At 37.0% G+C, this 17,804-nt stretch overlaps 1 protein-coding gene across 13 annotated transcripts in view; it reads left to right on the forward strand.

The window, feature by feature from the left end:
- Positions 1 to 17,804, forward strand: part of DST (dystonin) — a 289,433-nt gene that overhangs the window by 159,813 nt on the left and 111,816 nt on the right. For 10 of the 13 annotated variants that reach the window (XM_063150658.1, XM_063150659.1, XM_063150660.1 and 7 more), the window contains 7 exons: positions 626 to 788; positions 1,473 to 1,556; positions 1,645 to 1,752; positions 2,492 to 2,590; positions 13,771 to 13,905; positions 16,348 to 16,436; positions 17,061 to 17,193. In XM_063150658.1, the coding sequence (XP_063006728.1) occupies positions 626 to 788; positions 1,473 to 1,556; positions 1,645 to 1,752; positions 2,492 to 2,590; positions 13,771 to 13,905; positions 16,348 to 16,436; positions 17,061 to 17,193 (811 nt within the window). Of the gene's footprint in view, positions 1 to 625; positions 789 to 1,472; positions 1,557 to 1,644; positions 1,753 to 2,491; positions 2,591 to 4,122; positions 5,728 to 7,146; positions 9,907 to 10,462; positions 13,654 to 13,770; positions 13,906 to 16,347; positions 16,437 to 17,060; positions 17,194 to 17,804 lie in introns of those variants that run through there. The other 3 variants (XM_063150655.1, XM_063150656.1, XM_063150666.1) reach the window with 2 other exon arrangements.

The raw sequence follows: 17,804 nt of genomic DNA on the forward strand, positions 1-17,804 counted from the left end.
CAAGTAACAGTTTAGGATCCTGAAAGAAAAACTGTCAGTATCTCCCTCAGTATGGAAATTACTTTAAAGAAACACACAGACTTCTCTTTTTAGGTCAAAACCATGATTTAAAATTAGATGTATATGTTGAATTACTTTTGCACATTGGCATTTTTACAGTCTTCAGTTTTAGTGTAACTCCTGCTGTTTTATGGGAGAGTATGGTGAACCACTACTTGACTCCAGCATGGCACTCTCCTTCTTGATTCATAGGCCACATTTTAAATACTCTCCCTTCTTGTAACAGAGCTGACTGCAGTAGCAGAGCCCTCCCTCTTTCCTGGGGTTTCCAGTGCTCCTGGAGCTTCAAGCAGTTGAACACTCTAATGAGGGATATATAGAGTTTCTTGCATGGTAGGATCTCTCCTGGATGTCCTTTATGACAAATGGAAAGAGTTCCTCAAGCTGGGAAGCCCTAGTGTTTGAGAAGTGAATTTGCTGTTTAATTAATGCTACACCAGGTTTTATGCTGTGAACTGTAACAGAGCTAAGGCATTTGAAGCCTTTAAAGCTGTATTTGCCTTACTGTTTTATTTTTTGTCTTTAATCATAATCTTCTCCCCTTTGCTTTATCTTATAAAATCAGGTTGCGTGACTTAGAAGGTATTAATAAATCTCTGAAGTATTATAAAGATACTTACAATTCTTTGGACACTTGGATTCAACAAGTGGAAGATACTCAGCGAAAGATTCAAGAAATACATCCTGAAAATAGCAAAGCATTGGCTAAGCAATTGAACCAACACAAGGTATGAAGGGGATGTCATTGTGGCAAACCACTGTGGTAAGCACTGACCAAAGAATTAAAATATCAGTGATCTCAATATTGTTTATTAATACGAATGGCTTATACCCATCAGCCCTTACTGTAAAGCTCCAAGTAATCACCAGATTTTATGATTTTGTGTTTCTAGTGCAGCCATGAATATATCACCCAGTGATAATTGTCACTGTCATATAAACCAAATTGTTTGGTCCTCAAGTGTGCAAGAACATCAAAACCTTAAAACTTCTGGACTTGCCTTACCACATAATTCCATATTCAGTGCTGGTTTTTTATTTATGGATGTAGAAATATTTTCATGGAAGCAGAGCTAAACTCAACATGTGTCTCCTGCAAGAAGGAAATACAGTATAAATAGACTGGATAATAAATTATATGCATGTAATGATATATTCCTGATTTTAAGTTCATTCATGAACTATTAACGTGGCAGGTTTTTTCACTACTTCTGTACTGTAAATCTGATTAAGCTGAGGACATAGGCTTGAGCATAATTACTTGTACACATATGGATAGGAGCATATTAGATAAAGTAGATGTTAATGAACCATCTATTTATGTTAGATAATGTTAGATAAAGTAGAAATGTTAATTATAATGGTAATAAAAGTATCTTTTTAAGCTGAAAATGTACATTCATAATTTACAGATGCTGGTTTCTGAGATTGAAATGAAACAAAGCAAAATAGATGAATGCCAGAAATATTCAGAACAATACTCAGCTGCTGTGAAGGTAACAATAATATTACACTTATAGTCCTATCTTTTAGTGTCAGTGTCATGTATAATGCCAATGATTTTGTGTATTTTCTCTTGTACAGGACTATGAGTTGCAGACCATGACCTACAGAGCTATGGTTGACTCCCAACAAAAATCTCCAGTAAAGCGACGAAGAATTCAAAGCTCATCAGACTTCATTATTCAAGAGGTAAATGGGTTTCTTATGGCAGGAAAGTGAGAGTCTTTGCTTGAAATAGAGTAAACACAAGAATTAAGTTTTGGATTTATTAATTATTAAATACGATAATCCAAAAAAGTCTGGGTTTTTTCTCTAGAGATACATGGTATAACAAATATTCTCTTGTTCCTTATGCTGCAGTTTGGTAGCAAGACAGCATAATGCAGCTGATTAAAAAAAGTCATCCAAATGACAAAAAGCTGTATGAGAACTGTGCCTCAGTAAAACTGTTTAGAACTACCTCTAGACTGGATCTTGATCACAGTAAACAAGAAGTTCATCTTGGCCATGGTAAAACTTACTGGATCTGAATGCTTTGATAGATTCTAAGGCAAACCAGCCTCATTTGGGTGAGAAAGATAAATCTGTCTCCCTGCTACCTCTTAGAGAGAGGAACAGTGACAAGCATGGCTTCTCCCTCTTGAAACCCTTTCTTACAGGGGGAAGTGTCAAGTGACTGCAAAGTCAAAACATTGTATTCTGTTTCTTCTTCTTATGGATCTGCTCTTAGATCCTTAGGATATATTTGTTCAAGTGCACCTTGTTGACAGCATTGAATTCTGGATTCAAAATTAGAACTTTGGATTCCGCAATGATGATTTTGAAATGAAAATCAGGATAGGTTCTAGAGCAGTGTCTATCACTTCTTTGAAGCTTAATGGGAGTATTTACTTCTACAACACTTACCCCTGCCTTTGTTCCTCCACAGTTCATGGATCTGCGGACTCGGTACACTGCCTTAGTGACCTTGATGACCCAATACATTAAGTTTGCAGGTGATTCCTTGAAAAGACTGGAAGAGGAAGAGGTAGGTCATTCTCTGGCAGTCAACCAAGCAAAAAGAACATCTAGGCTAACAAAGAGCAATATACCTGTTGGAATAATTCACAAAGTTACCAGCAGACGTGGAAAACTAAAATTCCTTATGTAGTGCACATTGAACAGGAATGTAGCAGTGTTAGCACTGTTATCATTCAGATAAGCAAAATCCTCTACCATCTAGACATTCTACCAGTTCTTCCACCTAGAATGATCATGTGATTTGCTGCATTCTGATGGAGATGTAGTTAAAGTTTAAATACTAATGCTTTCAATTTTAATACCCTAGGGCTTGAACTTTTGGATAAAAGCAGACATTGAAAAGGCAAATTCACTGTGTATACCCTATGTATACATATTTTTAATATTCCATAGTATGGATTAGTCCACTTAACTGACAAGTTCTTCCAACAGGGAAATGAGATACCTTCTTAATTAATTTATGAAGTTAGTTTGATCTGTTCAGGATTTGTTTTTCCTCCTGCCTTTCTACTGTATTGATTCCTTGGGGTCAGATAGCATTTTATTTATGCTTAGTGTTGGATCTTACTAGCAAGAGTACGTTATTGACATTAGGCAGATGAATTTTTCAAATATATGTTTGCTGCAGAGTAAACCTTCCAAATAATTGAGAGAGAAAATAAAAACTAACACTCTAAATTTTTCACTTTCTTTTGAAAACTGTCTCTCAGAAAAAGAAAATTTTTAGTAATTCTTAAGGACTACATTTTTTTAATAAATTGGATAAATTTGGAGAATACTACCATATGGGTATAAATTTTATTGTTATTGTTAAAGGAAAAAAAAACAGTTCCTAAATGAATGTTATATAAATCTGGTGCTGATTTTGTCTTTATTGGCTTTTCTTGATATGGAATACCTGTGAACCAACACTAAAAACAGCATGTGTCTTTGGGCATCATCAAGTGGTGGAGCAAACTGATGGAAATACATAATATTTATTGATAAGTAGCCATTATAACTGAGGATTTAGTATGACTAGTAATGATAATAGCATCAAGGATAAAAAGTCAGTCAAATAACAAGGATCAGGAAATCTGTGAATGTCAATAAACTTCATGTTCTTCAAGAACAAGTGGAATCTTCCAAAATGTTTACAATTTGTCTGCTCTGTGTCTGCAGGGCTGCTTTTTTTTTTGAAATCAAGTATCCCCCATCTTCCTTCCTCCTCTGTTAGCCTTCTAAATTTTTGGTAGCTTCTTTGAAGATAACCTAAGCAGGTTTCCAGTCTCAAAATAATATAATGGAGTTTTTTTCTCTTTAATTAAGGTAGCAAACCAGAAAAAGAATAATCATGTTTGAAAGAGGAATGAGGGTATTTTTCTTCTGGGAAGAAAAATTCTTCACAGACCGCTGAAGTCTGTGATTCTTCCAAGATTTTCTTTTATGCCAGTCCTTCTTTCTAACTCTCAGTAATGGCATTAAGAAAACAGAGAATAAGGGTAAAAATAATAAACTTTCCATCATATCACAGTTTAATCCATGTGCTGTCATGCTCAGAGTTTACCAGGAGAGAATCAACTCCAGCAACCTGTGAAGTCAGCTGAAGGCTTTCAACCTTTGGGATGTAATGAAGATCTTGAATTGAGAGAAGAAAAGAAACCTAATGAAAGCATGATGGATGTGGGATATTTGCAAAACCAGACCGCTTCCAGTAAACCTGAATACCCAGAAAATAAACTGGAAATGAACAGAAGAAACTTAAATGTAGACAGATATGATAAACTCAAAACTGATGGAACATTTAAGCAACTTTTTAATGTCACTGGTCAAGAAAGCAGCATTAGTGGCAACAGAGACAGTAAGCTACATACAGAGCAGGAGAGTTTAATGGGTTTTGGGAATCAAACTAAAGAAGAAAAAAATGGCAGAAAAGATTGTTTCATTTCAACTGAAATCTGTGTGAGTGTGAAAAATGATCCTGGTGAAATGTTAAAGGAGCAAATTGCTAATGAAGAGAGACAGAAAACAGAGGGGAAATCAAAGAAGTTGCCTAAAGTGGAAATGATACACAAAACCAAAGGAAAAAAAAATTCAAGAAGGGCAGGGAGTGATGTTTCAACAAAGGAAGAATGTGAGATGCAATCAGAAACTGATTTTGACCTAACAACAAAGAAAGCTGAAGTAACTCCAAAAACTGCAGAGCAGGCCCTGGGTATCAGCCCGTACAAACAGCAACATTTTTCACAGAGAACTCATTTTCAGTGTCAGCATAAAGAGCAGTGCTTTACAGAAAGCAAAAGCCATAATACTTTAAACTCTGAAGACACAGAGTTTCAAGTGTGTGATGAAAAAGGTGGTTCTCGTTCACCTGCAACAGATGCAACATCTTTAGAGAAAGTTGCATCCTCTTCCAGAGAGCTGGCAGTGCACAATGGAAGTGAGAATGCTAAGTTAAATTTGCAATCTATAAGTAATCCAGGTGTTTATTGTAGTGTTGAAAGGAATATTCACAAACTGGAGGAAGCACCTCTGAATAAAGATTACGTCCTAGTAGAAAATGAAATCCTAGAAAAATCAAATTTAAATTCAAATAAAGCTAAGAATAAAGAGCAAGAAATTTTGGCTCTTTCTTCAGGAAATATTTCAGAGAGTGACTGTGCAGCAAAAGTCTCTGAATCTTATCCATTAGATTTTCAAGTGTCACCACTGCAGAATGATCAGCATTTAGGTACAGAATTGTTAGGAAGTGCTGGTGATTTAAATGAAAATTTAGGTCTCTCAGGAATTTTTTCTGGAGGAGAGGATTATTTTCCATTATTGGAACATGAACTAACAAAAAAGCTTTTAAGTCACTATGAAAAAGTAAGTGTGAAGAAAATGCCACAGGGTAACACTTATGGTTTGGACAGCATAAATAGAAGTGGGAGGAAGCAGAGTGGAGAAGACAGGCTAGAACAGGGTCAGAAATGCAAAGATCTATGGATAGTTTCAGAAGCAGACAGTAGAGATGAGGGTGATAGCACAAAGATCCCTGCAAAAACCACTGAACTCCAGAAAATATTCAGTGAAAAAGTAGGCATAAAAGCCTCATTTGAAAAACAAGAAAAGGAAAAAAAGAAAGAGAAACATAATGAAGAGAAAAGGAGCACCACTGTTGTTAAGGTACCAGAGTTTTTAAGCAATGCAAATGAAAGAGTTAATCTAAGAATGATTCTAAATCAATGCAAATCAGCATTTGAATCACAAAATATGTCAAGGTCAAGTGATTTAAGATTGACTGAGCATAATTTAAACAATGAATATGCTAATCATGTATCAATTACTGCACATTTTGAGGTGCTTAAGATTTTTAAGTTCTTAAGAATTAATATTTTTGTTTATTTGATGTTAATATTTGCCATCCTTTTCTCCACCCAACTGATGCTCAGCATGTTGACTAGAAAAATGAAATCTAAGAAGATGCAGTTACTGTACTATATTTTTAGGTCTTCTTTTTCAAGCATAATACATTATATTTTGTGTTTATGTGAGTATAAAAGATCTGATAACAAATCAATTTACATACTTTGTTTGTATTGGGGGCTGTTCAAAATTATAATACAGGGAAATATGGAGAGAAACTGGAGAAGCTGCCTTTGCATTAGCCTTTTAAGAAAGGTCTCAGATATCATACAAAAAATCAAGTAAATCTGGTAAATTTGAAGTAACCCAATGGTTTGTTTGTTTGAAAACCTTGCTGTCGTTACCCTTCATGCCCTGTTTGTATGATCATAGGAATATAGGTGTGTTCTTACTTCATGTTAGCTCACATTTGGTAACTTAGCACCGCAGCAGTGCTAATGAAGACAAGGTATGTATGGTTTCAACCATATGATCACTGGTGATTACACTCCTTGCTCAAAGGACTTGCTCTGGATCTGCCAATATATGGAGACCACCAGCCAGCTGGTTTTCACTGGGATTTTCCTAATGACCCTGTTTGCAGCTGTGTGTCTGCACTGCAGAGCAGCTGGGTCAGTGGGGGCACTGGGGCTGGGGAGCACACTGTGGAGCACTGATGTGTGGGGGTTTGGGTATTTATGGACCTGCTGCATCTTGGCTCTAAGATACTGTTTCTTTTCTTGGAGGGGATTTCCAAACTTCTCTTGTGTCATTTCTGCTTGCAAGCTTAAATCCTTTTTCCAGACCCTGCTGAACTGATTGAGAAATGGTAGGCCACTTTCTCTTTGGGAATTCTTGCACACTGTATTCAGGTCATTGTTTGCTCTGCCTATTTGTTTGGAGAGACAGCCAAAGTGAGCTGTTTGGTGCTGCTTTCTGCTAAGAGGCATCTGACTGAAGTGAGAGGCTGCAGGATTTCTTCGCTTTGTGGATGTCTTTGCCAAGGGTTTCATATTTAGCTAATGGTAACTTCCTGAAGCCTTCAAGAGAAGGTGATGGTGGTGGGAACTGCTCATCCTGCTTTCTGGACATACCATGCATGCATGAGTAAGTATTTTCCCTTCTGCTTTTCTAAGGGCCTAATACATTCCATACGCTGTATTACAAAAGTGCATTCCAACTTATCTTATTCTTTTACAGATTTTAAGGAGTAAGGAAGCATCCGCACGTCAGGCGTATTCAGATCTAATGGCACAGCAAAATAGCACAGCTGATGAGAATAAAAAACTCATGGGAAAGGTAAAAACACTTGAGGAGATGTTGGAGAATATGAAGAAACAAAAAAGCCAAGTGGAACAGGAGCTCCCTAAAGTGAGAGAAGCTGCAGAAAAAGAGCGGAAGAAGCAGCAGAAGGAGATGGAAGAGATCTGTCTTCAGAAGACCAAGGCTGAGCAAGAGGCAAAGCAGTGTCGTATAGATCTAGAAAGCATTGAGAGAGAGAAAGCAGATGCAGAGCAGGAGTTGGAGTGTGTTAGGCAGTTCATTTTTCAGGCAGAGACACAAAGGAGTATACTGGAAGAAAACCTCCGTGCTTTTCGAAATCAAATAGAAGAAAGCACCTTTACCAGAAGAAACCTTGAAGACCTTCTAAGAAGAAAAGATACTAATCTTCATGATTTAGAGAAACAAAAAAAAACCTTGATGCAGGAACTGAAGAAAAAAACAGATGGGGAAGAGAAACTTATGAAGCTCATCAAGCAAATGGAACAAGATCTTGACTTTAAAGGGAACCTATCTGAAATAAAACTGCAAGAAAGAGAAACAACTGAATCCAGAAGGAAGATTGTTGAAGGCACATACTCTGTGACTAGAGAAACTTCCCTGCCAACTTTCACAGCTGGGCCAGGCAACCAATGTAGGATTGATTCTGAAATTACGAGCTTCCAAAAGAAACTAGAAGCCAAAAAAGTAGAAGAGCTTAAACAAAAGATAGATGAGTTGACCCTTGCTAACAAAAAAGCCGATAAAACTATTAAAGACCTGAAATATGAACTGAATGAAATTGAACTTCAAAAATCATCGACAGAAGAAAAGTCTCGTTTATTAAAAGAAAAACTAGATAAAGTCAACAGTGAACTTAAATATCTAAAAACTAAGTTGGAGGAAAAAGACCAGGTAGAGCAGGGATATTTGCAACAGTTGAAAGAACTGGACAGGCAACTACAGAGAACCACAGGTAAAGCTGAAGAGGTCATGCAAGAAAATATGGAACTTAAAAAACTTAAGATGAACTATCAGGAGGACCTGAAGTCTGTTCAGCAAGAAAAGACACAGCTAAAAAGAGAAATAGAGGAATTAACCAGATCACAGACAAAAACTGAAATAACTATCAAACATTTAAATTCACAAATCAGTTCTCTTCAAAAAGAGAAGCTGGCAGCTGAACATAGAACACAGTCATGTAAAGGAGAAGCAAATAATCTTCAAGACCAATATAGGAAAATTAAAGAAGAATTGATTCAAAAAACTAAAGTAGAGAAAGAAAACCAGCATGAAATTCAGATGCTGAAGAATGAATTAACCAAAAGCAATCAGGTGTCAGAAACATTGAAAAGACAGATAGAAGACCTTAATAAATGGAATACTGAAACAAAACTACTGATGAAGCAAATTCAGTCTGAATCAGAGAAGATGGCTTTGGAAAAAGAAAATATTCAGAGGAAAAATGATGCTTTGAAAGCCCTAGCAGATGGTTTCAAAGAACAATTGCATACAACAAATGAACAATTGCACAAGCAAACAATAATTGAGCAAGAATTCATATGTAAAATCAAAAGCCTAGAAGTTGATCTTGCAAAAACAAAAGACTTAGCTAGTGACTATAAACAAAAATGTGATAAACAAAATGCGTCCGCCCTTAGCATTGACCGGGAGGTTAAAAATTTAAATGCTCAGATGAATGCTCTAACTGTGGAAAAGAGAATGAGTGAGCAGAAGATGGCACTACAACAAGCTCATATACAAGAACTAAGTAGCAAATTAAAAAAATTGCAGGACGAACTCCATCAGAAGACTCTGGATGAACAGATGGCACGCAAGAAGATGATTCTATTTCAGGAAGAATCCATTAAGTTTAAACACTCTGCAGAGGAATTTAGGAAAAAAGTTGAAAAATTACTGGAATCCCATAGCATGACAGAAAAGGACATATCTGGTATAAAACTCGAATGTGTTGCTCTTCAGCAAGAAAAGCATATGGCTGAGGAAAACATCATGTTGTACAAGAGGCAAATGGAAGATCTGCAAGAAAGGCTCAAAAAATGTCACGAACAACTACAGCAAGGGAAGCAGGCTGAGATGGACTATCACCAGAAGTGCAGGAAACTCGAGGAAGAATTGGAAGTGCAGAAGCGCATGGTTGAGAGCTTGAAACAGAAGATGGATCTGCAGGTCAGGGAGAGCGAACATAGATTTCTTTCATTTCAGAATGAAGTTCAGCAAAATAATGATCTCCAAGATTCTGGATTTAAATTGAGCTGTGAGAGAAGAGGAAATGATTTCAATTTCCTGAGTGAGACTGCAGCTAAAGAATTTGAACAGCTTCCTCCACGTACCTCGCCTTTGTTAAGGCAGAAAAAGGAAAGATCAGGTTTTAAATCTGATCAAATAGAAGAAAATACATTGTATGTGAGTGCTGATGACACAATGCCAAGAGAGGTGCAGTTTCAGATGTCAAGCATAAACCAATCATTAGAAGATTCAAGTTCCCAGTCTTTTACGGAGTTTGTTTCACAGACGAGTACACAGTTCCAGATAACTTTTGATAAAGCAAGCCAAATCTCTGGAACATCTGAAAGGGACACATTGAGGAACAGGAACCTACACAGTTCCAGACAAACCATTAGACATGGAGAAGACTCAAAACATGAATTAGGATTGGTAAAACTGCATCCCTTGGAGGTACACACTACATTTTGTGAGGGTTTGCCTTCCTAACGGTGCCTTTTACTAGTCCATTTGGTTGGCTGGTTTTGGTTATGCTTTATTACTATACTGTTTAGTATTTCTTATGTTCATGTCTTGGTGAAGGGAACCCCTTCTGTCTTACTTAACACAAAAAGCTTTATATTAGATCTTACTACCAGGTTTGTTAATGTCTAAGAAAGATTATTTTAAAAATCTGTATTGAAAATAAATTCACATACACTGTTGTATCGTTATTGGTCAAAGTAAGTTTTGATTAACAGCAGTAAGCTCATATAGTTACAAAAAACAGTTAATGATGTTTAGTCTAGTCATATTCCTGTTATTGAATAAATATTTGAAATGGCAAATGCACTTCAAAACTCAAGCTATTTATATATCTCTGCTTGCCAATCCTAGTAGTGGTTCTCCTTTCTGACTTGCATTCAAGTTCTTCCTTTGGTTTCTCTGGTGGTGGATTTAGGAGTGAATTATGTGTACAGCATAGTCTGCAGTTGTATTTCTCACTGTGTCAAAAACTTCCTATTTACAGATAGTGAAGAACAAGCACTATGACATGCATGTTGAAGTCACAACATTAAACCAAGAAAATGACAAGACTTTTGGTAATGAAGAGAGAATGTTTCAGGGATACAAAACTTCAGAAGGGTTTAGGAAAGAAGACTTTGCAAAGATGAGCTCTTTCTTAGGAGAAGAGGTTTTGAGGACTGTTGATGATGCTACTCAGCTGGAATGTTTTACAGAGGAATATGATGCTATTAAATTTCAAGGTCTCCGACATGATGTAACTGCCAGGCAGTTGACTGAAGTTAAACTTTTAGACAGGCTCACTGTTGAGCAGCTCATTGCAGGGCAGAAAACTGTTGGTGAGGTTCAGAAAAGTCTTGAAAAATTTTTAACTAAACCTACAGCTATAGCTGGGCTGTACCTTGAATCCAGCAAAGAGATACTCTCTTTTGCTTTGGCAGCAAAGAAAAAAATAATAGGAAAAGCACTGGCCTTAGCATTTTTAGAGGCCCAAGCAGCTACTGGTTTCATTATTGATCCCACAACAGGTCAGAAATTCTCTGTTGATGATTCAGTTGTTAAAGGCCTTGCAGATAGTGAATTCAAGAGTAGACTGCTTGAGGCAGAGAAAGCTGTTCTAGGTTATTGCTGTTCTGGCAAAGTGCTGTCTGTATTTCAGGCTGTGGAAGCTCAACTTTTAGAAAGACAAAAAGGTAAAAATATCCTTGAGGCCCAAATTGCATGTGGGGGGGTTATTGATCCTGTAAGAAGTGTTCGTGTACCTCCAGAAGCTGCTGTGCAGCTTGGCTTGCTTAATAACACAATTTTAAAATTTTTGCATGAGCCTTCAAGTAATGCAAAATGTTTCCACAATCCAAATAACAGGAAAGCTATGTACTACTGTGATTTGCTGAAAATGTGTTTGTTCAGTGTAAGCAGTAAATGCTTTCTGCTTCCAGTTGGTGAAAGGAAAATAAGCAGCCCATCAGCAGAGAAAAGTCATAAAACTTCTGTAATAAATGTTGACACAGGAAGTGAAATGACTTCATATGAGGCTTATCAAAAAAATTATATTGATAAAGCTACATATCTTGAGCTTTCGAAACAGGAATTTGATTGGAAGGAGTCTACGTGTTTTGACTCTGATGGAAATTCTTTTCTTTTGCTTACAGATCTTAAAACGGGTGTACAGTTTAATATTGAGGAGACCTTAAATCAGGGTAGAATTGACAGAGCGTTAGTCAGCAAATATAAGGAGGGCCTCATCGCAGTTAATGAGTTTGGTGATATCTTGGTTAGCAGTTCACAGCCAAATAAAGATATAAACAGTCCTATTGCGGGGTTCTGGCTTTCTGAAACCAATGAAAGAATTCCAGTCTTGAAAGCCTCACGCAAAAATTTGGTGGACAGAGTTACTGCCCTCCGATGTCTTGAAGCTCAGGTTAGTACAGGAGGTGTAATTGACCCGTTCACAGGGAAAAAGTACAGTGTTTCAGAGGCTTTGCAAAGGGAGTTAATTGATGATGGCTGTGCCAAGCAAATCCAGCAGTGTGAGCTGATCTTTACTGGGATCATTCATCCTGTAAGGAACACTGTTATGTCAGCTGTTGAGGCCGTGCATTTAAGTGCCATAGACAAAGACATGGGCATGCGCTGCCTGGAGTACCAGTACTTGACTGGTGGCTTGATAGATCCAAAGTCTCATTCCAGACTCACAATGGAAGATGCGATTAAGAGTGGTATCATTGATGCTGTCACAGCTACAAAGATGAAGGATGAAAAGTTTCACGGTAAAGTTTTAACATGCCCCAAAACTAAGAAGAAGATAACCTACAAAGAAGCTTTAGATAGAGCTGTTTTTGATTGCCACACTGGGCTGCGGTTGTTAGAAGCAGCTCAGCCCATGAAAACAGGAATTTCCAGTCTTTACTATAATTCATAGTGGACAAAAGATATTAATACTTCTTTTGGGCTCTGCTTTAAAACCTGTTAAAGTTAAGGAAAATATCTGTGATGGCTTTTTATGGAAAATCATAAGTGGTGTTTTCTAGCAATAATTAGTTGCTGTAAAACTAATTGTTATGAACAACTAATTAGCATAAACCACTGAAACTGGAATTAGATATTACTTATTGCAAAACTGAAATGTATAGATAGGCAGATTCATAATTTCAAAATGCAATCTATGTGTTCAGTCTTTACCTGAAGGCCTTGTCTGTCATTACTTTGCATGCAGGTAGTGTAAATGAGAAACTATACTGAAGTTGATGAAGTTAGTATTAGTTCAAAGTGGGTAGATTTAGGTGAGACAATACTCATATTCTTACAATAAGGTTGAGAGGGATTGACCATTTTGTGAGTGAACACAGTGCAGTATTTAATGTGACTTGTTACTTAAATTAAAATTACGAGTCTGCAGATACCATTTGTTTTACAAGAGTGGCAATAATATGTACAGGAATTAAACCTGCAGTGTAGTAAGAACACATGCATCAGTACTTTTTCTCACGATAGTATTTCATTAATTTTAAGGGGCTGCTTACACCAGAAAGTTGTGTTTCCTGTCCTGAGTTTTTCTCTAATTTCATGTTATTTTTTTTCTTAGAATTGTCTTCTGCTCTAATAGGTAAATGAATTACAATTACATATCAAATTTTTAAAAAATTCATTGAAATAAAATGTTTTAATTTGTACTTATGGTACATGGAAGGGCTTGACTGTGTTTTCTCAGTATTGATAAGTGTCGACCTAACAGATTGTACTTATATGAAAGGGAGAATGTTTTCCTGTGCAGAAAAAGATTTAATGTCTCAGTATTTTACTTTTATGTTTTATTGTTTCTGTAGACATAAAAGCAATGTATTCTTCCTAATTGTAATTTGGTAATTCATGTGCATAATGTGCAAAATACTGTTATGCCATACTGGTTGTACATATCCTTACCTGAGGGTAATGCAAAGGCAGCAATTCAAAGATACTTTATATGCAAATGCTTTTGAGATTTTATCTGCTGAGTAATGGCTGGGAAACTATCCTTTTTCTTGCTATCAATCATTTTATAATGATTGCATGTGTGTATGAATAAGCACATTTATCATAATTAAAAATCAATTGAGGTATTCTTTTATTATTGTTTATAATTATGTGCCATTTTTGTTCCTACATCAAAGTGTCATAGTAATGCATGTGGTGGTAAATAAAAAAGAAATAATTTTATGTTTATGTGGTGATAATAATGGCATTGTGATAGAATTGTGTTTCTACAGACATTAATGTTACATATTTCAACAATTTACATTTACATGTTTCTTTACAATTCATGGCACTCATCAGAAATCAGTGGAAGAGGAAAAGAAGGAACATGTTGAGAAAGCTGGGGATTTACTGAAATGGGTGTCAAACCTCAGCAAGACACTCAGCAAAGAAGAAGGAGAAAAGGCTGAAAAGACAGATTTACCTAAGCAGCAGGTACACATCTCTTCTGAATAAAGCACCACTTCCTCTTTTTGGGTTTTTGCATGGATTAAAAGGCCAAAAAAATCCATAAATACATTTTTCCCCCTACAAATCACCATCCACATTTCACTCAGGACGTGATTTCACACTTGGTTGTGAGTAGAGAGTTGGGTAAATAAACATCAATGTTTAGGGACACAAGCATGTTACTCAGGAAGAAACTCCCACTGCTTTTTCCAGACCTCGTGTATGACACATTCTGACACTGCAAAATATCAGTTTAGAGAAACTGGACCCTGCATACCATATGTCAGCCTTTGTAGAGGGAGAGTGCATCCTGTCAGGATGGCATTTTGGGCACCAGGAAGGAGAAAGTTGGTAGGAGGGGCCTGAGGGCCAAGTTTCTATTTATTTGTGTTTGAAAAGTTTATCTGAGGGGTCTTCTTAAGAGACAGTCAAAACTGCTGTCCTAGGAAGCCCAGCAGATGTCCTCTCTGTTATCACACTAGTCCAGATGCTATTGGAGTGGCCCAACTTGATGCCTTTGTATTTAACACGACATTGTCACTGCGTGCAGTTCTAACTCAGACCATAAATTTCCATCTGTGAAGTTTCATGTCATTTCTAGGACCTTCTCTGCTGGGCTTGCCCCATGAAATAGCTTAGTTACACCTAGAAAGGTTTCAGTAGGTGAAGGCTTACCTGCACACTGAGCAGCAGAGGGACAGAGCAGTGTCTTGTCCACATCCCTCAGTACACTGCTGGATGTGTCATCATGCAAACATGATTTTTGCCCTCTTGGCATCCTCTTCCTATGGTTTTATTTTGGTGATGCTTTCTGGTGCCAGAGCCACTGGACCAGCATGTGCATAAGTCCAGCTTGCTGTTGGGAAGGTTGGCAGTCCTGATGAGCACTGTTCCAACATGTAGCTTGTTCAGAGAGGACCAGTGCTAGCTCTGAGTTTGTCCTTATATCTACAGGAGGAAGTGAGCTTGCACTGATTTGAACATATTAATTGGTAAATTGCTAGTAGCTAAAATCATAATTTGCAAAAGCATTCAATGCTGCCCTTGTTAATGACTACACTGCAAACCTTTATCAGTACTGGGCTAGCTCTCAACTCCTTAGTAAGGACATCTTAGCTTACCACAGCAACTGTGGTTGCCATTGCCATCTCCCTCTGTCCAGCCTGAGCCTCCAGTGAGTAACCTGTGGGTTGGCTGTCTTGGCTTCCTCTGGGAGATGGGTGTTTGCTGAGGGTCTTTGCTTCCCTTGTGAAATGGCCTGGTGAGGTGGCTGCACCTTTCAGAGGTGCCTGTGTTCGTGTCTCCACTGAATAGCAATGATACCTTGATAAATTGTGTAGAAACACAAAGAAACTGGTGATTTCATAGCTAATGTCAGCTGAAATGCATTTCACATAGAGAACTGGGGTTGCTGTGGAGCGTAGCCAAAGAAGACTGCTACTGGCAGCAGCTTTTCTTCTTCACTGGGAAGAAAAGCTGCTGCCAGTAGTGACAGGGTGCACACAGCAGCCACAGTGACACTGGTTCCCTGAGTAAAATGGATTTTGTGACCCCATCTACTACTTCAGCCCGCTCACCTCATCTTCTTGCATAGTGCATCCAGTGGTTCTCTTGGTTCCTGTGCAAGCAGTACAGGTGATGAGATTGTGGCTTGCTGGTGGTGATTGCAAACGGAGACTTTTTGGGCCCTTTGGTAAATGCAGACAAGGAGAGACTGGTTTTGTCCAGACCAAGCACCTTGCTCAAGACCTAGCACCTATGTTGAAAACATCTCCAGCTTGTAAAACTCCCTTTTCATAATTTGCCTTTATGAGTGCTTTTCTTTGAAGAGACTGCAGGGAGATTCTCAGGAAAGATAGGAGATTGAATTCCCACAAGTTCCTCTACCAGAACAAGTCCTTTATTGGGGAGGGCACAGAACTGATAGTGTGGAGAATATTAATTAATAATTCATTTTTTCCCAGGTGTCTCATATTGCATTTGTCTCTGTTTTTGAATTTCATGAAGGCTTATGGTCTTCTGCTATGTTTTTGCAAAAATTTGTTATGTCTTATTTTGGTGAGCAACTTCTTGAACATGACTATTGTACACAACCTCTATAAAGCTACTATAAAGTGTGCCAATTACAATAAGTGATTTTAAATGATTGGTTAATTTTCTATCAAATAACATTTTGAAATATTCTATTTGTTTTGCCCACTAGTTTTCTAAAAAGAGCTTGCTTAATCAAAAGACATATCACAATGACTGACTCATAAGTAAATGATGCAATTCCGATAAATAATATTGCTCTACTGATTGCCAGTATTTTTTTTAAAATCAAGCTCTTTTATTATTGAGATTAGTCCCAGATACAAATAAGGGTTTGTTTGTTTGTTTTATTTTTATACATTATTGAGTTTTGAACACAGGTTATTTATTTTTCAGATTTCCCTTCATGAAATGTCAACCAAGAAAGAACAAATAGCTGAAGCTCTGCAGACAACTCAGTCATTTTTAGCTAAGCACAGTGACAAGTATGCCATTTTTTATTTTTCAAATAATGTAAAATTAATTGAATAAATACATACTGTTTGCTTAAAAAGAAATCACATCCTTTTAGATCTAATTGCATGTCGTGTACAGTTTGGGAGGTTTTTATCTTCTCATTTGATGAAGCTTGATGCAATTTTGTTGATTTCAAGAATTTGACTTTGTTGACTTTGTATACCAGAGGTATACATACCTCTGGTCATCTTAAAAATATTAGATATTTAACATTTCATTTGAAGTCAAAATAATTAACAAATTTGTAGTAAATGAGTACTTGAACTATCTAGCACAAGATTTTTTCATTTGTGTCTGAAAACAGATTTAAGTTACTAAATTGCTGAGATATCTCAAGACTCCTTGATAGTTACCTGTCTTGACTGGTAACCAGTAGACAGAGCCCCATGCAAAAGTTAAATGCTTCTTTTCCTGAATAACTGCAATGAGATTGTAGCTTTCTTGAGCATCTTTGTAATTAGGCTGTATTTTTTCCAGACTACTTGTACTAATTCCTGTTCCCCATTTTTAAGTAAAGGTAGGCAGATCACTCCCAACAAGTTACAAATTACCCAGAGATCTCCTCATTCCATTTTTTTCTTTTTCCATGATAGAATGACAGATGAAGAGAGACATGAAATGGAAAAGCAAGTTAGATCCCTCCAGGAAAGCTACAGCTTGTTATCCAATGAAGCTTTGAAGCAGCTGCAGGAAGCACATCTGGGTGATGAAAAGATGGAAGAAAAGGTAACAAGATTCAAACTTAGATTTCAGTTCCTCTTGAGATTTCTTGCATGGTTTTCAAACGACACATGATCAGCAAAAGAAGAAGCTGCAATTAACAGTGTGTGGAAGGACTAGATATTTAATTGACTGAAGGTTTTGTGTATTTGCTATGAAATACTGTATGTGACCTTACCTGTGCACATGAGCATTCTATTCATCAAACGTCTTCTGAAAAGTCTTAATAATGTGTGCCTTGCATGAAGAAAGATAAGCAAATCATTCATCTCTTAACTCTTCTCTTAAAAGCCATTCTTTGACTGCTAGATAAGTGTGCATTTCTGCTGCAAAAATGACACTGTAAAATAACATGTTCATCTCTCCCATATATCGCTCAGAAATATCCTAGAAGTGATCTACTTTCAGGTTTTCCTAATTTTTTTCTGGGTATGAAAATGGGAGGACATAATACAATTTTCTCTGAGACACTATGAATATATTTGTTAATGAGTATTAGTCTTAAATATGGACTATTTAAGAGTATTCTCATATGCATACAGAGGCAGAGTCTGTGTAATGAGTTCAGGTAATGTTGCCAAACTGACTTCATGCTTTCCATGTGAACTAAATGCAAT

This window comes from Melospiza melodia, chromosome 3 (assembly GCF_035770615.1).
Source record: "Melospiza melodia melodia isolate bMelMel2 chromosome 3, bMelMel2.pri, whole genome shotgun sequence".
Taxonomy (NCBI): Eukaryota; Metazoa; Chordata; class Aves; order Passeriformes; family Passerellidae; genus Melospiza; species Melospiza melodia.